General features: G+C 38.8%; 1 protein-coding gene across 3 annotated transcripts in view; it reads left to right on the forward strand.

Moving 5' to 3' along the window:
• Window positions 1–17,408, forward strand: part of ZNF800 (zinc finger protein 800) — a 29,587-nt gene extending 12,179 nt beyond the window's left edge. For 2 of the 3 annotated variants that reach the window (XM_039726955.1, XM_039726954.1), the window contains exon 6: window positions 17,073–17,408. In XM_039726955.1, coding sequence (XP_039582889.1) covers window positions 17,073–17,190 — 118 coding nt within the window. In that variant the 3' untranslated portion in view covers window positions 17,191–17,408. Of the gene's footprint in view, window positions 1–38; window positions 1,706–17,072 lie in introns of those variants that run through there. The other variant, XM_039726956.1, reaches the window with a different exon arrangement.
• The last annotated feature ends 5,351 nt before the right edge of the window (window positions 17,409–22,759 follow it).

Here is a 22,759-nt window from a genome sequence, read left to right on the forward strand (position 1 = left end):
TGAACTCAAAGTATTAATTTATTCCCATTTCTCTTCAGATAGGCTCAAGTGATGTTCGGAAAGTTTGAAGTTCATTTGAATGAAAAAGACTTTAGTTTGTTGGTGGAACTTCTAATTCTTGATAATGGTACTATAAGGAGAAAATATTTTCATAAGCTCTTTTTTTTCCCTTACAATATTAATAATCATTCTGACTGCTTGTAGGACAATACCACTTCCCAAAACACTGAAGTAATTGAAGTGAAATGCACATGCCCCTAAATTAGCAGTTATCTCTATGTAGTTGTAGTTTGACCCAGTATAGAACAAACTTCTTGAAATTGAAAAAGAGTTTACCAGAGACAAGTTAATGAGCAGCAGCGTTGGAAGAAGGTGGATTTTCCTCATTTAGGAAGTCTTCAGAAAACTCATGGTGCATGCTGGTCCTCCCTGGCAGTGCTAATTGATGGACAGCTCAAACTTTGATGTGATATCCCACTTTGGGAAATGTTGTATTATACACTGTTTTAAATTTATTACAAATGAATGTATAAGAGCAAACAATGTAGTGTTTATTGGCTGAATTCTACTAATTTTTAGTATTTGCCATAAATTCAGTTTGTTCATATTGACTAATTTCCCGGTTTAGGGACATCCTGAATTTCACTGTGCTGAAGTTGCTTCAAAGACCTCCATTTTGTTTCCATATGTGGTTCACAGGAAAACTTTGTAAACATCTAAAAAGTTTACAAGAATATCCACATTCCTCTATTCTTTAATTTTTTAAAAAATTATACACAAGCACTTTAATGATAGTTGCAGTTTATTTTTTCAGTTTATTTTTTGAAAGATCAACACACTAATGTTAATATGAAGGTAGTGAATATTTGCTGATGTATTATAGACAATCTGTGCACAACCACTTATAATGTTAGCTTATTTCATTAAATATTAATAAAAAGGGAGGATAGTTTGGGAGAAACTCAAAATATATTTTCTCTCAAAATCATAAATTACCAGTATGGGTAGCACTTGACTTTGTGTAATTGGAAAATGCTTAGGATACCTTTTTTTAACCTTTTAATCAAGATTGTAGTAAAACAGGTGCATGCCTACCATTATGAAGTTCTTGGCAGGTTTCATGCAATCGTGGGTTTTGTTTCAGTTTTTTTTTAATTGTTGTTTGGGTTTTTTTGTTTGGGTTTTTTTGTTTATTTTTTACCTTTTAGAAAATATTTTGTTTAGTGATTTGTGTCAAATTGCTACAATTTGAAGAGTATTGTACATCAGAAGAAATACCGTGTTTTTTATATCGGTTCACTCCCTTACTTAGGGAGGTGCCTCATGTTCATATATACTTTTTTGTATAAAATATATCTAAATGTTGATCAGAAGATCAGGAGTAAAAATGCTTTTATGGATAGAGAATTATTTGGCCCTGTTAGTGCATTGCACTAAAAATACTGTGAATGGGAACTAAGATTGTAGCTTTGCTCAACATGTTCTATATTGAATGTACATGCTTTTGTTTGGATAAATGTACTGTATTTGATGGAAAATAAAGCAGACTGGAAATGATTTTTAAGTGGGCATAAACAAAAGATGTTGTATTTGTAAACTTGGGATATCTGTCACTCCACAGTCAGAAACTACTTTGTTTGCATTTTGTAAAGTTTTATTTGTTGATCATTGGAGCTAGTTCTTTGTAATATTCTGTTGTAATAAATGTTTTTTGTTTTTTTTTTTTTTTAATTAAAAATTTGGCACTTGTGGAGTGAACACTTCACACTGGTGGTCAGCCCTTGCTGTATTTTTGACAAACACTGCTCATACTGGCATTTTGTTCCATTTTTTAACTGAGGAACTCTTGTTGTTGTTACCCTTTTAGAACAAAATACTGAAGAAGATAGGCTATGATAATACTGGTACTTTTTGTTTTGGTGCTTTCCTGCCGTTTCAGTCTAAGGCAGCTTGGATGTATGCGGTCTGTGTTTGCAGCACAAGACTTTCCAGTGCTAGCTGGTTCAGCTCTCTTGCCTGAGCTGGATTTGCTCTTTCACGTTACTTATATGCTTTGAGCCTGACAGTCTGCTCCTTTATTAGGGACAAACAGTCTGCTTTGATGATCTTCCATAGCTGTTGATGTTATCTGAAAGAGCTGAGTGGGCTCAGTGGCAGAGCAGAGACCGAAAAGCGCAGTCCAGCGTTTGCAGCAGATCTTATCTGTACACGTGCTTACATTTTTTTCACTCTGTTGCTCAGATGTTTTCTTCTTCAGGATGTTGTGGTTTTGTAGTTCTCAGCTTGTAACTTTCTGCAGCAAACAAAGGGATTTTTTGAAGTTACTGTCTTGTGGCAAAGCAGGTGTGGTGAGTCATAGACTGAAATGGATGTGTAAATTTTAATCAGCTTCCTTCACAATGTACATCTAAATTTCAACTCCTACTCTCTGAAGAAACAGCTACCTAAGAATGAACAAGCCTAAAATGGGTACATCATCCTTTAAGTGTGTAAAGCTGCATTTTCTATCAAAAATACATTCATGGTATTGACAGATAAGGAAATTAATAATCTGTCTCTGGTATAAAAGTGACAATGGCTTTCCAAATTCAATGAGACATTTCTGCATGGTGTCAAACTGGTAGTACATTAGGTGGTGGCTGGGTTGACAAGGCTTATATCTCTGCTGTTTCAGAGCACTTGTTCCCATTAGTGTAAGCGAGGAAAACAAGGGCCATGACTTTGTTGACCTGCTCAGAGCTGAACAGATTGTGATTCTAGTCTCTGTACATAAATATTGCCATTTGCTTCCTCAAGGATCACTTGCATATGTGAACAAATTAGGCATTGTAAAAATGGTGTTTGACACTGAAAAGACTGAAGGGACTGTTTACTTAAGTGTCAGTAATGTCCTGAAGCTCGGGCTGGAATCCGTTCAGTTTGTGCAGGTCATTGTTTTTGCAGTACAATAATATGCAAACGCCTCATAAATTGTACTTCATCTGGCATTTGCTATTCTGAGTTACTGTTTAATTATCATTATTTCATGATTTTAACTCCAGAATTTGTGTTTCTGCTATTCAAGATACTGGAGATATTCCACTTTGAAGAGTTATTTTCAGCAAGCTGTCTTTCAGTTTACAGTTACCTTATCTGGGTGCAGTGGTAGGATGTTTGCTTTCCTTGTTTTCTCTCTGTTAGTGTAAGTAACTGATCACAGCAATGCAGAGTCAGGTACTCGGTTATCTTTTCACTGTGACTTTCAGAAAGAAATTTTGTTTTGGAGAAATGTACTGAGAAGTGTGGAGGATGCCTTTGAAACTGAGTGCCTGCACAGCTGTGGACTGACCCACAGCTGTGGGATGATGATTGGAAATGGCCAGCAAACTATTAGCATTCTTGGCTTAAAAACAAGACTGGTAACAGACTAAGATACTTCTCCATCTTCAAAAGCAGGAAAAAAAAAGTTTTTGTGTCCTAGAGCTAATTTTCTCATCTTAGTAGATTGTTTGCCTACACCAGTACAACGCTGGGCAATATAATGCAAAAGTAGTAGAATTCCTAATAGATTTTTTAAACATTTTTTGAGGGGGTAAGGCTCATATGTGAGTTAAGTTCTATTAAAGAAGGAAAGGATAAAACGATGTCACTTTGGTAAGTACATTTGCACAGCTACAAGACAATTATCTTATTCTTTCATAAAAAGTCTCTTCCATTGTGGAAGGTGCTTGCTGTTATTTTTATATTTCCATTGCTCACCTGTGTAGTTCCCAGTTCAATTTTTAGTATTTTACTGTTTGGCTGTGGTTGAATTTTCCTGAATCTATCTGTCTGTCTATCTATCTATCTATCTATCTATCTATCTATCTATCTATCTATCTATCTATCATGTTAGCTTCTTTAAACTCCTAATTTTTGAAGTAGAATTTTTTATTTCTGTTTTGAAAGCTGCTTTAAAAATGCTTGGCATTTGATAGTGTTGGGTCAGTGTTTTGTTTTTTTTTTTTTTTTCTTTTTTTTTTTTTTTTTCTGGAGGATGAGGTGATCCAAACACTACTGATTTGGGCGTTCAGAGTTTGGTTATGGAGTCTTCTAGAGAGTGATTTTGAAAAAGACAAGAAGAGATCTAGGCAGGAAGAGTGTGGACCCTCTTATATTTATGTCTTTAAAAATAGATTAGAGAAATAACTGCCAGAAGTAATATTTCTTTCCCTGCACTAGGCACCTGATAAATGGCTCAAGATTTTCAGGCCCCGTCCAGCTCTATTTTCTCACTATTTCTGTGTTCCTGAATTAGAAGTGAAGTGTTTATTTTTCTCTTGTGTTGTGGCTGTTTTTATTCTTTTTCATTTGCAGTTTGGTGCTCTTGGATTGTTTTCTACTTAGTTATTAAACTGTTTGGAGAGGTTGAAGGTAGCATGTAACTAAATTCAAATCATTACCAAATCCTGGTTTCTCTTCTCCAAGTGCCTTTGGAGCTGCACTTTCTAATTTTGGAGCAAAAAATATTGAATCAATAAATAAAATTAATAAGAGTAACAAGGTAACTATGGCAAGACTCAGAAGCACTTGGTGCTGGTGCTTGTGTTTTGAGCTGCCTTATTCTAGGCGCATGTGAGAAGAAGAGGGTAATTCCTACATCAGTCACTGCCTTAAAAAACAGTTCTAGTCTTTGCCTTGGTCTGAGGAGTGACAGGCTTTGTGCCGGTGTTTTGTTTGTGGACAGGAGGGGCAGTAGGGCTGTAGTTACCATTGGGCTGTGGCTGTACCCTGGATAATGCCACATCCTCTTCCCTGGACCATGGAGACTTTGGAAGAGGAGTCAGAAGACCCTGAGCCTGGAAGAAATCTCATTTTTGGAGTGGTGGATGCAAGCAGATGAACAGAAAGAAAATCTTTCTGTGGGAGCGGCTCAAGGTTGGTGAGGAATAAGGTTTTTCAGGTTTGCACTGGCCTTTGAGGAAAGGAGCCCGAGTGTCGGTGGGGAGTCAGTGCCAAGGAAGCCCAACAACACCTGGAGCACACCTCGGTCCTTTTCTGGGATGGAAAGGGTGAGCTGGGCGGTCACCCTGCGCCGCCTGAGCTGCCGCTGCTCTGGCTGTCGGAGGATGGAAGGCAGATAATGGTTTCGGGCTCTGTGGTAGCTGTTTTCGGGGAAGGCTCTGCGGCGCTCCCGGGCCCGGCCGCCAGGGGGCAGCGCCGCGCGGGCCGCCCTCAGCGTGCCCCGGGACCGGAGCCGGGACGGCTGCTGCGAGCCGGGACGGGTCCCTGGGAAAGGCTTGCTTGGGCCTGTCACACACGGATGGGTCACTACTGTGAGACCTGTGAGCGGCTCGCAGGTCGTGACATTTGAAATTCTTGAATGGTGTCTGTAAGGATGGAGACTTAAGGTTTGCTGGATTGCACTTGCTCTTTGTCCCCGAGGCTGTGGAATAGCTGGGGACAATGCACTGTAGAGGGGCTAGTGTCACCTGCCAAGGTGCTCTCTCACAATTAGCTGCACAACCTGTGCAGCTCAAAGCACTCCTTTTTTGTTATTTACTCCCTTGCTGAGTATCGAGAGGATTTGTACTTTTCTAATGTCTTTCACCTCCTCTAAGCTTCATTTAACTTACCTTTATGTTTAAAAAGTGAAATGCTGAACACAAGATTACCTCCACCTTTTGAAATGCAGAAACTTTATCTTGGGAATGTGGAAGATGTACTGTAAATAGAAATTTCTGCACTGTTATGTTATTTAGCATCTATTAACATGTTGTTTTCAGACCTCAAATACTATTTTATTCCCAGACTTATTGTTTGGAAAGGAGAAACATGGGTCATGCCTGCAGATAGATACCATCTCTTTTATATTTTAGGTATAGATGACCCCTAATTGCAAGTTAACACAGCTTCTGCCCAAAGAAAGAGAATAATATTAATTGAAAAGCAGTTAGTATATTTTCCAAATGAGCATTTGTGCAGTTTTGTCTTGAGGTGGTTGTTGTTGTTACTGTTGCTTGTTTGTTTTTTCTTCTTCAAAATGGAAAATATCTCAGTATCTCATATTCTAAGCAGTAACTGCAGGGAATACAATACTGTGTTAGTAGCTATAATGAGGCATATACAGGTCAGTATACAGTGTAGTGACTGTTCTGTGTTTTGGACGATGGCTAAAACCAGTGCCACATTAGTGCCCCTCTTTTTCACAGCTTCTAATTCTGCCTGTAAAGAAATGTGTGTGTATACCAATTAAAACATCTGCAGTGAGCTTGATTATTCTGGTTGTAAACAGTCAAATCAGACCTCTTCAGGACATAGAGGATTTAATGTGTAGGTGCCAATCTGTTGTCTGTGGACCCATTTACGTGTGCAAGCATTCTGTAGCTCTTTGTGTCAGATTTATTGGATTCACACAGTGCACAGTTTAATGTTTATGTGAAATGATGAATTTGCTGAAAACGAGCTCTCTGCAGTGGTTATATCTGCAGTTCTGAACTTCCAGAAGTCTTGAATGCCTAAATTGTACACCAAAGCCTAGCATTGCCTGGGTACTGTGAGAGTGCCTTGAGTCAGTGAGGAGGCTCCTAGCTCACTGGTGTCATGATCACTCCAGGTCCCAGCTTCTCCTGTGCTGCTTCCTGGGGTGTTCCTGCTGCACCCCAGCTCTTCACTGTCTGCAGCACCTACAGTTAATGCAATATCTTAGCCAGCTTCCTTGATGCTGTGACCCTTTCTGAGAAAAAGAAAATATGTGTTTTTTGCCATTCCCAGGAATGGCAAAAGGCCTTTCCTATTTTGGCCTTTTGTTTGTGTCTGCTTGCAGACAGCCCCTTTCAACCAGGTCACATCTATTGCTCATTATAAGCTTGGAGGTGTGCAAATAGGTCAAACTTCAGCTCCATAAAGAGTATGCTGCAGGCTCTGAAGAACTTTAGATGGAGGATCATTCCATCCTCATATCCATCCCTGCTTTTCCCTGTACAGCTGTTGCAATCACAGAATACACCTAACAACCAGATGTCTCTAACAGACATCTGACAGCATAGGAAGGTGTTTGATTTGCAACAATGCTAGATTAGTTTATTGTTTTCTTACTGTGGTTTGTGTATTCTTAAGGTGAGTGAAATGTTACCAGTACCATCATGATTTTTCAGTCCTTTCTGTTCACTTGGGATTTTCAGATCTTTCTGTTTTAGCTGAAAACAGCAGTTGAGTAGCCTATCTCTGTTATAGTACCCTGCAATTTTTAACAAAGACAACGCTATTCAATTAAATTCTGTTTTATCTAAGGAGAAAAGAGAGTTTATATGAGACTAGGCTCTTCTTTTAGGGCTATTGTGATTCTGGTGATATCAATTGTAATATCAGTGATGGCTAGATAGAATCATGAGGAAGAAGCTGTTCATCCAACATGCAGACTATTTTTGTCTGCAGCGGAGATGAACTAACAGGATGCTGCACCTGCCAGATTGACTGTCATGCTTCCATTATCAGCTGATCCACTAGATGAGTCACTGTCCTTAAGGAACTCAGGTTTTAATGACCCCTGAGAAGCTCTGTGTTGTCAGCTTTCCCTCTGGTCACTGACAGCACATGAGCCATGGTGAGGTGCACAACAGCACCTGGTTTTGGTTGTGGTCTGTCATGGAGCTACAGCAGGTAAATCCATCCAAGGTGTTGTAGGAGCTATATGACATGCTTGCAGTGTGGCTCACATTTGCATCTTTCCGTCAAAATGGGCTTTCAAGTAGCTCTAGTATGTAATGTAATATCAGTGCTCATGACAGGACCTTTGACAGCTCTAGCAGAACATGTCAAAGGACCTTGGGACCCCCTGAGACTTACTGACCTTCTTATGGGTTCATACCTCCCTCTCTGACCCTTCCTGATGCTGTAGTAACTGCTGCAAGGGAAGACTTTGCTGATGTGTCAGCTTTTGTGTAGACAGAAGTAAGCCAGTTAAGATGTATTGCAATTTGCCATAGGGCAAAAGGCCTGGTTGTGTGAATAAGTTGAGACTTCCACCTCCATCAGATTGTGCTGGAATATGGCTTGTTACATACACTCAGTCAGAACTGTGTGACTTTTATGGCTTTTAAATAATGTTCCAGTGCTAGAAATCTGTATGAGGAGATCATATGTTACGAATCCAGGGTTACCCTAAGATAGGAGAGTCAAAGAGGATGATAATTTTGGCAGTCTTGTAGTCTTTTCTCAGAAAGATGCCAAGCAGCTACTTCCTATGAGACATAGCACTTCCTATGAGGAATGATAGGGGGATAAATACTTGGCTAGAGATGTCAAGGTTATAGGTGATACCTTTTACATGTGCCTTTTGCTATCATGGTAATAATGTAAAGGTTTTAGTTCAACTTAGATTTAAACCTCTTCTTGATTTTTTGCTTAGTATTCCCTTTTGTCTTCAAACATGTGTAATTCAGATTTATGAGGGTGGAAAGGACCATTATGATCAGGTAATCGGACCTGAACAGAGTCCACAGACTTTTGCCTACTCTTGTGCCTACATTAAAGTTACTTACTCCCTCTGGCTGACTTCAAACAGGTTACTGAAAAAGATCTCCAGTTGGGATTTTAATATTAACCTTCTGTTGCTCATTCTCTCCTTCTCCCCCCCACCCCGCTTTTGTTATATCCTCTGTTACTTGTCTCCTGCTCCTTTTGGCAATTTCTATCATGCTTCATGCAGATGGAGCCCCTTTAATCTTTAGTTAATTGCTTTCCTGTTTTTCTAATAAAGCCTGAAGACTCCTTTTCCAGTAAGGAAAAAGGATTTTGTGTTAATTAACCTCTGCATATGGTTAGAGAAAAAATACTAATGTTATTGTGTGGTGGGACAGTAGGAGTCTAGAATCTAATCTGTGCTGTATGTCAAGGATTCATGAAGCTGTTATATAGCATAATTAATTTCAACTTTTATTTTTCATAGCAGGAGCTATGTTTTCATTATAACCTGAGAAATAAGAACTAGTTTTTTTAAAAATAGTGACCCATCTTTAGAAGAAACTGTATTTTGATTTCTGATCCAATTATATGTTTGATACCTAGTGGCCCTGCCTGCTGAAATAATAAAAAAATTAAATACTTTAAATTATCACTTTTCTCCATGATAGCTACTACACATGGAGCCTGAAATGCTGCCTCTTGAAAATATTTAAAGTTTACTGAGCTGTGATGCTTGGGAAGTATCTTGCCAGCTGTACCCCCATTTTATGTTTCAATGACAAGCACATAGAGTGTCAGGACTCCTAAGGGTGGTCCTAAATTCCCTGTCTAGTCAGCAAAAGTGTGTGGCTTTGATAGCTTTTAGAGAAATTGTCTTTGTCCTAAGTTTGGGCATTTAAGTCATCCACGAAGTACAGACAGGCAACACGGCGATGCAGAGTTGGGACATAATTTTACCAAGTGAAAATAGATGTTTAATTGGACAACAAGACTACTTTGTGTAATGCACAGGAGTGGTGATTGGACTTTATATTCTTTGTATGTTAGGCAAATAAGAGGCTTATGTTTTCCTTGAAATAATTGTTCAGAATCTCAGAAAAATATCCAAGTTTTTGATGTCATCTTTTCCCATAAGTGGGAGCCCCTAGGTATTTCACAGGCAGGCTAGGTTTTTGAAGTGTGCAATAGTTGCTTATAAATGCTAGATCCTTATTTTGTCACTTAATTTACATAACCACCATATGGCAACAGTCCATCTACCACATACTGGCTGTAACTAATTTTAACATTATTATTCATCTTTTTTCCAGCAACAGAAGGAAAGAACTTCTGCCATTTGGAATTGTATACATTACCTAACGTGTAGTAAAGTGGTGTGTTCTTGCTTAGATAAAATGCAGTCTCATCATTGCAGAGCTGAAAACTGGAAAACAACACACAGAACTGTAAAACAGGACTAATTCCTGAATTGTTTCTGAGTATTTAGTGACAGTTTGTTTTGATTAAGGCTTAAGGTTTCTCTGCTTACCCATTGGTAATGTAATGGAGATGATCTGTTGAGTCAAGTGGTGCAACTTTGGGAATAGTTGTCTGAATAGGTGGTGGATAATGGAGAAAAATGACTGAAAGGAGGAGAGATGTTGAGCTGAATATTCAGTCTGCCACTTGGAAAGAGCTGAAGAGAGCTGGCCAAGGTCTAGATTAGCTGACTGATCTATAAGATGTAGTTTTGTAGCCAAATCATTAAGCCTTGAAAGGTAGCTATTAATCATCCATAAAGGGTTTTGTGTCCTCTCTAGAGCATTGCTCAGGGAAAGCAGAGACGGGCTGGGCACGTGCACAGGGATCCGGAGAGGGGAGGCAGCTGCTCCAGACCAGGGACAGCCTGAGAGCTGGTCTGGGAAGGTGAGAAACAGGAACACAGCAAGGTGTCCTTATTTAATCTGTGAAAGAGGCCAGGTGGTCATGATGAAGAGATTGCTTTGAAGGATGCAGGACGTTAATTCTTTTTCTTACAATACTTAGGCAAGCTGAGAATAATGGGGGTGCAGGGAAGATGAGGAGTCTGTCTTTACTATGAGGCAAGGTCAACTGACCTTTTTCAAGGAAGCCTTGTCTGGCCTCTTCTTCAGGCAGTTCATTACATTTCATTATTCTTGCCAACAGAAAATTCTCTTGGCTTGAGGTGGAAGCCTTGGTGTTAAAATCTAAACCTGTTATTTTTTTCCTTCTCCTGGATGAATGTAGGAAACTGTTCAATCTCTTGCTGCAGCAGTGTTTTATGTGCTTGAGGGCTGTTAGCATATCAGGTTTAGGTCTTAAGTTTGTTTGGACTCAAAAACTCACTGATCTGTGTTTCCTCCAGGGTCATGTTTCCTGGAACTGCTCTTGCAACTCTCCTATGCATTCCTTCCAGGTGGCCCACTTGAATTTTTACTTATTTATTTTTGTATTGTGAGAGCAAGGCAGTATCACAGCTGTGCCTTGCAGAGCAGAGGGCTTTTACAGGTTTTGCATTCTGTATTCTGGCTCATGCATAATTCTGTTGGTACCTTAAGAAACCTGTTACAGCTTGATGTTGACTTCTGTTCAGCTTCTCTTTTATGTCATTCAAGGTCCTTTTCTAGACAACTGATTTCTAATTGGCTGTCTGCTGTTCTGTATTTGTGTGGTTCATTTGCTCTTATAATATCTTCACCTTGTCCCTGTTGGGGTGCATTCTGTTTTCTTTTTCCCAGACATTACTTCCTTCTTTAGTCCACAGTATTTTTTCCTTTGCAATAGGTTCATTTCCTTCTAGGTTCTTGCCATCTGTAAATTTAATATGCACTCTCTGAATAAAACCTGGAGTGTATTGCAGGCAGGACAGACCCTTGGTGAACCCCATGTGACACATCCTTCTGTTCTGATGCTTACTCATATATGGCAATGCTCCAGGAGAAAATGCAAATCTAGATTCCCAATTTGAGAATTTTTTGGCCACATGATTGCAATTTTTACTTTCTCTTGGCTTTATGTATTACATTAATGACATTCTCTCTACTTAATTTTGAGTGACACATGTACAGTAAGAACATCTAAAAGAATGCAGAAGTTGAAAACTGTGTCTTGCTATTGCATATTGTACAGGCCTGTTTGCAGAGAAAATATTGGCTGATATACTGGAAGAAGAAAGACTGTGATGCTGTACCCCACCCCCCCAACTATAATGCCTTTTTTGAGGTAGAGTTTGTCTATGACACATGTACAGTAAGAATGCAGAAGTTGAAAACTGTGTCTTGCTATTGCACATTGTACAGGCCTGTTTGCAGAGAAAATATTGGCTGATATACTGGAAGAAGAAAGACTGTGATGCTGTACCCCACCCCCCCAACTATAATGCCTTTTTTGAGGTAGAGTTTGTCTCAGCTGGCAGCAGATCCTGCAAACTTAAATGAAGACAAGCTTTGAGATTAAAGAAAAAGGCAGTTGTGGCTCTTTTTTTGGCATAAACGAATTATTTTAAAGTTGAAGTCAGAGTTGTACCAACAAAAACTTGTTTACCTTACAGCATTGGCCAATTCTAACTTTTGTTTTTCATGGAGAGATCAGACTCATTAGAAACTACTTTTAAAGAAGCACTTCTCATTTCCAGCTGCTGAGGGTTAAGGAGGAGTTGAGCACTTATGCCATCTTTTTTTTTTAAAATATAATTTTTCAAGAAAGACTACTTTTGATGTGTAACATATATTTTTTACCATTTCCAATTGCAGTAGAATATTTTTCTCCAACTTTTGTCACTTTTCTTGGATGTTCTCATATCATCTCATGAGAGCAATAGGTGTCTCATTGCTCTGGGACTCAGTATCACAAGAACTTGATTGATTCAGTTTGGGATGATGGAGTTGCCTGGATGATGGGAAGGAAAGACCTTATTGTATAGTTCTGTTACTCTGCTTTTTTCTTTTGCAACCAGCAATGTCATGATTCCCAGCTTTCCTTTATCCTTCATTTCACTTCTGACTGCTCTTTGCTTTTCCTCTTCATTCTCTTTTGTTTGTTCTCTTTTGCACCTGTCTTCCCTGCAGGAAGACATTTGGTGTGTGGGGAAGTGAGGAGGCCTGTTACCAGTCAAAATATCTTGTATTTTTCCACTCCTTTCCTTCTTTCACACTTCCTGCTCCACTTCTGACAGGAGTGAAGCATCCCAGTGTGAAGCCTCCCTCCTTGCTCTCATAGTGGGGACAGCACTAAGGGCAGTCATCTTTCCGTCCCTGATGGGACTCTGCAACGGGCAGTCTTGTATTATGTTGTATTCTAAGTCAACTTAGACTAAAGGTGGGTTTTTGTTGGTTTTTTTAATCTCAAACAAGACAAAATTTATGTGAACAAAAACTAAAAAACTGAGTTTTTAAATTGAGGTTAGACTAAAGGTGGGTTTTTGTTGTTTTTTTTTTTTTTTTAATCTCAAACAAGACAAAATTTATGTGAACAAAAACTGAGTTTTTAAATTGAGAAACCTTGGAACTCTTGAAAAAGACAAACAGGAAGTTAAAAAATCACAACATTTTCTACTTTTTTGGGTGAGTCCTTGCTTTAGCTGATTCAGTAATTTCTTGAGTTATAGCAAACTCTATCCAGTCTCCTCATGTCTGGGAAATTCCTTTTGCTCTTCCCTGAGCTGGCAGGCTCCTTGGTGCTCCTTGGCATGCTCTCTTTCCCTGCAGTGGTTTCATTGCTTCATCTATTGTCTTAAGCATCCCATAATCACAATAATCAACTCTCCAAAGATGTTCTTCCCTCTTAAGTTCTGGCTTATACTGTGTGTTCAAAAGAAAGTAAAAAGAACATAGAAGTAGTATATAGAGAAGAACCTGTCCCACAGCACTTGGGCAATAGGGGTTGTCTTGAGCACTGGTGAGTAGATATGGTTCCAGTTGTTTGGTTAGAAGGAAACTCCTGATAAAATAAAATGAATGTAAAGCAGGATTCTGAATATCATTACTCATCTGGGATTTTGGAAGAGGAGCTTCATAGTAAAATCAGAGTATAATTTTATTTAAGTGTCCCTAGTGACTGTGATGTCATTATTTATTTATGCCAGTGCCCGCACTTAGCTAACCACTTTCCATACATTCAGGAAAAGACAGTCTCTGGCCTGAGAAATTGCAGTCTAAGGCTGGAGAGAGGCGAATATATACAGATTAGCTATATTTGTTGAATTGCTATTAAATCAGGAAGATTTTATTGCTTGATTTGATATGATAATGATTGCTTATCTGATACTAATGGAAAAAAATTGCTTATGATTGATCTATATGATCTAAGAAGCGGGGTTTTTATGTAGATTAAGAAAGATTTCGTATACTGTAATACAGTTTCACAATTTGATCTGCTTTCCTGAAACATGAGTTATGCTAAGATTAGCAATGTGCAAAAATGTATATCTTATTCTGAAGCTCTAAGGTAAAACCACTCTTGCTATGAATTTAAGAGGAACAATTTATCAGGCAGGTGTGATATTTAAAAAAAGCTAAGGTTGCAGTGACCCTTGCAGAAAGACTGATTGGCAGGGAGGAAAAGTAAGGTGCTGGTGATCTGTGTGGGAAGGGGTCTTTCTTGTGATGTCAAGTGTTCAGTGTGTTGGAGCAGGGTGTGTACATTCTCTTTCCTTTTTAGTTCTCTGTACTTCAGGTTTTAGCTTGTCCTCTGCTCCCCCAGAGATATTACTGAATTGTGAACTGAAATAATTTCTCCCACTGGGTCCTGCTAAAACAAGATTCCCTATAATCTGATTTATTACCATTAAAAATATCTGCTAATATTTTTTTTTTCTTTTTAGCACCTGCATAGAAGGTTATGCTTTAACCTTCCGTGTTAGAAGCTTAGGTGCTTTGCCCATAGTATGGTAGGTGGAATGGCTGTGCTTGTTTCACAGTATCTCCTTCTGTGCAAATAATCTCTTGTCTTCAGGGAGTGCTTCATTCTGCCGACTATGGCCCTTTTCCTCCCTGTCAGGCCCTTTGGTAAGTGATGCTCATTCTAGCAAACATGTATTGGTTACAGAAGGCAGCTGCCTGACCACAGCAGTGACTTGAGAGCTGCTTTTTTTCTTTTCCCAAGCTCACAGGCTGAAACCCAGGAGCTGTGAGAACCTCCTGCACAGTGTGAGCTGCAGGACATCCCTGCAGAAATTCAGTGTTGAGTCCTATGTTTGTCACTGAGCTGCAAGCATGCCTTCTAGGAAAGTATGTCATCTGAGAGGCTGCAAAAATTACTGATTTACAGTAATCTCAGTTTAGTTGTTCCAATGGGTAATAAATGTTCCTTTAATTTTAATTAGAATTTCTTTAGCTAGTGATTTCCATGTTAGGTTTTGTTGTGTTTCTGTTGATCTAATAAGCTAAGAAAGCATCCAAACCCTTGCTTTCAAACTGTATTTTTAAGAAATGCAACTCTGGAACATTCTTGTGGTTTGTTGACAACATTTCTTGGCTTTCTATATTCTTAAATACTGACATTGTACTTAGGTTCCAATATCTGAATTACAATCTCAGCTGACAGAAGGTATGGATTTTCAGAAAGTCTTTCTCCCAAAACAGAATAGAAAGAGAAGATGTTGACAATTTCTGTAACTATAGGCTCAAAAATAATCTGACAGCAAACTTGGGACATTTCATTGCAGTTTGACTTTTAATAGGTTTTATTTTTAAAATTTTTAATGTGATGTCACCAAATATGCAAAAATTATATTATATTTAAAACCAAATAATGTATATTTAAAAGCACAAGAGAAGTGTCATGAAAATCAAAACATCTTCATCTTCTTTTCTAAAATTCTTATTTAAACTTCACCTTCCTCTGAGAACGTTGAATTTTCTGATGAAGAATATCAGGAAAAAAAACCCCAATTAGCTCGTATCAGCTGGGCAGTATACAGTTGTCCTGCTTGTCGGAGATTCATTCTTATTTACACATCTGAAGTTCATACTATCCCTCATAATCACACAGTCACGTTATGAGTTGGTTTTTTTTTTTCATTGGCTATTTCCCTTAAACCAGAGTTCTTTTCTAAGTCATTGAATTCCAGGGTACTGCTTTTCCAGATCTGGATGTTTGACCTATATTCTTTGTTTGCATGAAACTAGCATTTCAAGCACCACAGCCTCTGTGTGGAACTGACCCATTCTTATCCCTTCTGCCATGCTGCCAGAATTTGTACACTAATGCAGTGATTCTTTTGTATTCAGTTCAATAATAAAGGTATTTCTTATAGTTGAGCCAAGAATAGAAACTCTGTGCAACACCATTTGAAATACTTCTGTTTAGGAATGTACAAACCAACTTTTCAGTTGCAATTTATTTTATATTCAAGAATCTAGCAATGGGTGTTGAACTAGATACTCGTATGAAGTTTTTTTCATCTTTTTTTTTCTTATAACTCTATACTTGTTTTTAAACATCTTTTTTAAACATCTTTAAAAAAGATGTTTTTAAAACCTTTTTTTTCTTATAACTCTATACTTGTTTTAAACACCTTTTAAAAAGGTCCTTCACCATGATGTAAAATAGTTGTCAAAGTGTCAAAGCCTGTTACGCCAGTATTATTTACATTGTCACCTAAATTTCTAATCTCTTGCAGTAATGGTATTTGTGTGACAAAGCCTATTTTATGTAATTCTTACTGAATGACCTTAATTATGCTCCCATACTCATGGCAAATTACATCCCTATCAGCCTTCCATTGTTTTGTGAGCAATCAATACCAGTCTATCCCTTTAGGTCATCCCTTTTAACCTTCTTAATACCTAATTAACTTTTTGCCATTTTTTTTCTTCTTTCCACATGATACCAATATTTCTTAAAAATCAATGTTAATCCTCTCCCAAACCTTCTTGTTTTTTGAAGAAACTCAAGGACAAGGCTCTTCTAGCTCCTGTGAGATGCTGAGCTGTCTCAACTATTCACACATCCTACTCTCAGATGCTGGGAGGGTGTTTGATCTAACGTTGTATTACACCTGGACATACACAATGAGGAAAGGTGTTTCAAGTTTCAAACTGTATACTTGTTTGACTGTACTTTGGAGAAACAGGTTAGACTGCAGCCTCTAAAAGCTTAGAGTGGTCTTGGTGAGATCATACACATTTACCTCTCGTGTTTGATGGCATGTGGTCAGCTGGACAGAAGGATAAAGCAGCATCAAAGGCAGCATGTAGTAAGTCCCTGAGCAAGGCCCCAAGCTGGGAAACAAGAACTGTCCTGTGTCCCAGCTCACTCTGCCATGCCTGTTCTGTGGGACTTCATGTACCTTGCAGGTAACAAACCTGCTGCTTCCTTTTCTGAAAAACAAAGGATGGCATCTGTGCTCATTTGTTATATATCAAATAGTTGAAATCTTTATAAATAATTTTACAATTTTGCAAACAGTTTTACAGTTTAAAAATGGTAAAATTGTATGTCTACTTCTTCAGTCTGGTCAGGCTTCTGAGCTACAGCCCACTACCTCAGCTGTGGTATGGAAATACAGAAAACATGTAGTCACTAAATGTGTGTGCATGCTGGGGGAACCTGGTTTAGGATTGACTTGCACAACAAAGATGTGAAGACAGTAGGGGAGAGGAATTTGCTTTACTTTGAGTTTTAATAAACTTTCTGATACTTTGCAGCCTTGAATTTGGTTTGACCTATTGCAGCAAGGACCTTTGGTGTGGTAAGTTAAGGTATATTCACTGTCATTTGCAATTTGAGATTGGTATGAAGATGACACTAAAAGACACCAGGTAGCTGATGGCCCTATTAGACTCAAGTAGCAGAAAGGATATGTTAATATGTAAAGTCCAAACATGTACAGCATGAAGTCAGCACATGGCAGAAATGTATAATGATTTTCCAGTTTTCTTACTGTTTTTATGAGCCATCCATATACAGGCTTCTTAATCTCCTCTGGCCTGAGGAACTGGACCTTTGACTTGTTAAAACTACAAACAAGAAAGTTTGTTAAGTAAAACAAATCCATTTTAGTCATAAGTACCTGAATTGATCATAGTATCATTTGTTGCACGTGACAGGAAGTATGATTGACCAGATAAAGATTACATGCTATGCTTTGGACTTCATAATGTGCATAAAATGTTGGTTTTACAATGCCCAGGATTTAAATGTTCTTCAAATGTCCAGTATTTCCGAAGCACATGGGATTAAATTATTATTTTAGTAAACTGGTCCCCTTGAAGACAACAGAAAAAAAAGCCTAGGCTAGTTGGCCAAGTTCCTATTGATTTCCAGCTGGCAGGTTGATATCATCTCCTTCTTCTCGCTTACATAATGCAGTCGTTAAGAAGTAATGTCTTGCTTTCTGTTTTATGATTGCATTTGATTTCTCCGAGAGTCTGTTGGAGCAAATGTGTGCAATATCAGCCTTTGTGACATTAAAAAAATATTCCATTTTCTATGTATAAAATTGGATATAATTTCATCTTTTACTTCACTACATCACTAATACGTATCTTTGAAAGAAATGTGAGATCCTTTTGATACTTTGAGGGCAATAGGATGCAAAGCTATCATTGTCACACGCTCTTTCAACTTTTTTATTATACTCTAGTCTTCCACAGCCCATTTTGTATCAGCTCTGGAACTGTGTGTGTCATTTGGCTTGGGAATATATTTGCTGTGACTACACTTGCCATGGGGTTTGCCAAGCTAAACAGAAACTGGCAAAAGCCTTCTTCATCCTGTGTCCAAAACAAACAGCCTGCTGTGGTAAGCACTTAGTCATGTCATTGTTTAGATGCTTATTTTGCTTACAAATCTCACTGGGTGGGCTTTCACTCTAAAACTAGTGGATTTTCTCAGAAAGACCCATGAACAGATTTCTCTGTCTGTACAGCTGTAAACTAGTGTATAGTCTGATTGACCTTAAAAAGAGAGTGAAATTGGAGGCAGCCACATCTAACTTTATTCTATTCCCACTTCCTACAAGCCTCACAATGTGCAGCTGCAGAACTAGGTCTGTGCTTTGGCATGGAATGCTTTCCATAGCATTTTATTAATATGTATAGGTGAACTTGTGTTTTTAACTGGTTGTCACCTCTAACTAATTGGTATTTACTGCTGCTGACAGTATCTTCTCAATGTACCAAAATCCAAAAGCAAGCTGAAAGTTTGCTCTTCCTAATGTGGGGTTTGGTTATTATATGGCTTATTTCAGTTGCTAAAACTTTGTCTCCTCTTTCCATGTAAGATGCTACAAGGTACCTGCTGGCCTCTTGCTGCCACTCCAGGGAAGTGAATGTCTCCCGTGGGGCTGGTGGTGATCTCCCACTTGCACCTCCCTTGGCCAGGACAAACATTCCTAGACACCCTTTGCAGTTGGATAACTGGACCAAGCTCTTGGTGCCTTTTATCCACACATCCTACCACATGGCTGCCTAACCTTGAAAGTTTCTAAATGTCTTCGGAAATCTTCTTCAACTCAGTCTGCAGTGCTGCCTCCCTACCAAAACTTCAGCAGATCCCAAAAGTAGGCAGAAGAGCATGCAAAATCCCTTGAAATGAGCTTGCCTGGCTCACTGCCAAAACTGTGTCCCACTGCCTAGTAGTAATTATATGTAAAGTGTTTCTAATGGATCTCTTATACCTGTAGCACTCACCCAGGTGGCAGAGACACACATGGGCTGCTCTGCTCCAGCTGAGGGACTTCAGGTTCACAGCCCCTCTGGTGTAGCAAAGCACTGCAGCCATGGGGCAGTTTGATGTCTCCTGGTGAAAGCAGGAGGGTGTGGCTCAGCAGCCTCCCAAGGACTCAGCTGTGAAGAGGCAGGATGTAGTGGAATGGGGGGAGCAGGGCTCTCACTGCTGATCAGGAGTCTTCTTCCCACTGAGTGACCTCTCTCAAGTTGTGGAAGGAACTCAGGTAGCTGACTGAATTTCATTCTGGAAGTCAGCCTGAAAGCTAGGTGTTGGCACCTTTAAATCTTTCACTGGATATAACCCAAAACAGTAGGAAAAAATACCTGAACTGTTCTTCTATACTTCTAATGATTTCATACGTATCTTTGCAATTGTGCACCCTGTAATGTTGATGGGTAAATGTCAGTGCTGACAGCGCTTGTGATTTGGGCCATAACTCTTGTGAAATATGTGACCATTTGTAAAGACCTGGAAGGTAGATGAAAACCAGGATGCACTAAGTTTCCATTAAAAAAAATAAAATAAAAATAATTTTTTTTAGGTTCGTATAAAAACCTTGAGAATTTGTCTTCAGTGGAAAGCTGAGGCCCAGAAGATAAATATGACTCCAAGTGTAATAAATGACCAACATTCCTAATTTCAGCTAATACAACTCTGAGCCCTGACATGACTTTTTGATTGAATTGTAGCTGCAGAACTGAACCTGGCAGAGTTATAGAACAGTCTGCTGAACATTAGAAGTGGTAAATGGATGGTGTGGGTACCAGACTGATCAGGCTCGAAAACAAGAAATCTCTCAGGTCATTCCAGAATAGATCAATTATTCATTCACCTGGCATTACAGGTCACTTAATCATATATAAACTACTGTCTAGAAAACTTTTAAATTAAGCTTTATTGCAAGCCTAACAGGCCTGATAACCTTTTTAACTCTAAGAGAATATTTCAGGGTAATTTTTGCAAGAAGTCTACACACAGAGAAAAGTTTTCTGCTTTCCCCCACACTATTTTACATCATTTTCATTTAATGCTTTTTTCTACTGAAGAATGATTGTGTTACGTGGTACATGCAGGCACTGGTGGCATCAAATACAATGCATCCAGATGTAGTAGTCTTGTTACTACCAAGTATGTCCTCAATAGCTGCTGATGACTGCATAATTTTAAATTTAAAAAAAATTGTTCAACCTCTCTAGTCTTTATGCACACAAGTAGTACCAGCCGATTAAAACATGTTCTTTTAGCAAAGCCATTTCTCCAAGTAAGGTTGTTAATGGATGCAAATCTAATAACCTGGGGCTTATTTTAAGTTTTTACTAAGTTTCATGTGTTCCAAATGCTCATTGAAGGCAGTGCTATTTTGAAGGGATTATTGTTAAGGAAAAAAGTCTTTAAGCAAACATCAAATGAGAAGAAAAAATCGGAATGTCTCTATTAGCTGTTCATTTAATCCCAAAATTAAAATTGGCTCCACTGAGAGCTTTAAAAATTAGCTACATTAGCCAAATTAACTTCTCTAGAGATTTTAAATTTAATTGCAAAAGAATATTTTTAACTGGAAAATACCAGATTAAATTACTTTTTTTTTGTTTTTAGCAAATGTGTATATGTTTTAGTCTTAACTTCCTTTCAATCAATTAAACTCTTTTCATGGCTGATGTGACAGCTTTATATATTTCAGTTCAGAAGCAGAAGCATTTCAGAATCCCAGTGAGGTGTGCTTGAGTGAAACATTCCTCCACAAGGCTGCAGTTATGAGTGTTGAGCATTAAAATCCTTTTTATCCAATAGCTAGTTCATGGGATACAGCTGTATTGCATGAAGAAACCTGGACCCAGATGGACCCCCTTCTGGAAAGCTTCTAAAGAATATGGATGTGCTGTACACCAGCACAAGCTTGCTTCAATTTCAGATTCCTCTCTGGAAGGTGTTGTGCAAGATTTTAATGGCCCCTGTGGGCTTGCAGGAAGAAAAACTCATCTGCTGAATCAGGGTAAAACCCTGTTTCCAATTAAGTTTTGTGTCGATATTTCCTTTCCCCAGACTATGTGAGGCTGCAGAGCTCCTCTATTTCAGCTGTGTGAGTACCAATATATCTGTGCTGGCAGTGATCTAGATTAGGCAGAGGCTGCATTTAGGTGGAAGGGGTCAGATAAGATGCCCACACTGGCACAAACACTTATGGCTGTGTAATCAGAGCACACACAGCCCACCTACACTCTGAGACCGTCCAGCTGGACTGTGCTCCTGCACTGAGAGGCTGGGTGTACCCCATGCATGGGCCTGGGTGCTGGTGTGAGACTATGCTTTCCTCCTCCTTCCCAAGCTCCTGGAGGAGAGGGAGCCCCTTTACATGAAGAGGCAGAGAAACCAAAGCTCAGAGCAGGAGCATCTGAGCTGTCTGTTCTGAGGTTATGGAGGAGGGAGACTCTGAGGCCAGTGAGGTCTAGTCTAAAGATAATGCACCCTTGTCAGTCTCCTGAGACTCCCTCTGTCACCAATGGAGAGATCAATGGAGAGAGACTGAGACATCTACCACCTTTTTTAGGTCACCTCTTTCAGGATGAAGTCTGTTACTGTTTATATGCCTTATCCAGTGGAGCATGTGAATCTTGGCTCCTGGACTTCCTGGAGGATCACTGGCGAGCTCCAAAGCTTGTCACAGATCATGGTGGACTATTCAGCTTAGTGATAAATACATTTAGCATCTCATCACCTGTGACCTGCAAACCCCAGCCTGAAAACCACTGCTGTAACCAACACATGCTAGTTAGATGTTGTGAAACCAGTTATTTTGTAATATGGACAAGCTCATTCAATGTGTGCTAAAGCTACTCAAGTCTATTTTTGCTCATTGCTTCATGTGTTTGAAATTTCAAACAAGAGTCTGTGCTAAGGTTTTAAAAGATTGTTAAGTAATAAAGATGCATTAGCATGCTTAACATATTTTAATCCAATCTCACTGCATTTTAAAATGAGCATAAAGCATTGCATGTTGCAGTACTAATTTTGTAGCAGTGCAACTTTAGATTTTAGTGAGTACAGTTTGCACTTATACTGGAATACACTACAACTGCAGGAAAGAAAAGTAATTTTTAAATCTTTGACTCATAAATCCATTGAAAAAGTATGAATAATAGTGTTTCTGTTAATCAACAAACTAGTGTTTTTATACCACTATGTACTGTTTATATGATATTTCCCCTGATATTAGGAAATAGAAGTAGAAGAAGTGATTTTCTGCCATTTCTTCTATGAGCTCTCATCCAACACTTAGCTATAGTGCTTGTGTGGATTTATCTCACAAACAAATTAGTGATATTTTAAAACATCCTTTTTTAATTTTTTTCTGATGTAGAATGAGTACAAGACTAAATTTTTCTATGAAGCAAAAATAATGAAAAGAGATGTTAGGGACACCTCAATGCATAATCATTACAGGATAAAATATCTCTCCTGGCCTGAAACTGATTTAAATCTTTGTTATTTTCTCAGTGTTTATGCAGCATTCCTGCAACTGAAGGGAACTGGGGCATTATCACTACAGCCTCCTGCGCTGCTTGAGCAAAAAACAGAATATCACCCCCAGCTATCACATCTGTTTGGGCCCTTTCTTGAACACACTCTCTGCCCCACTGGGTGTTTTTTGACCTGGAGCAGG

Source organism: Passer montanus, unplaced genomic scaffold, assembly GCF_014805655.1.
Source record: "Passer montanus isolate IOZ18808 unplaced genomic scaffold, ASM1480565v1 scaffold6, whole genome shotgun sequence".
Taxonomy (NCBI): Eukaryota; Metazoa; Chordata; class Aves; order Passeriformes; family Passeridae; genus Passer; species Passer montanus.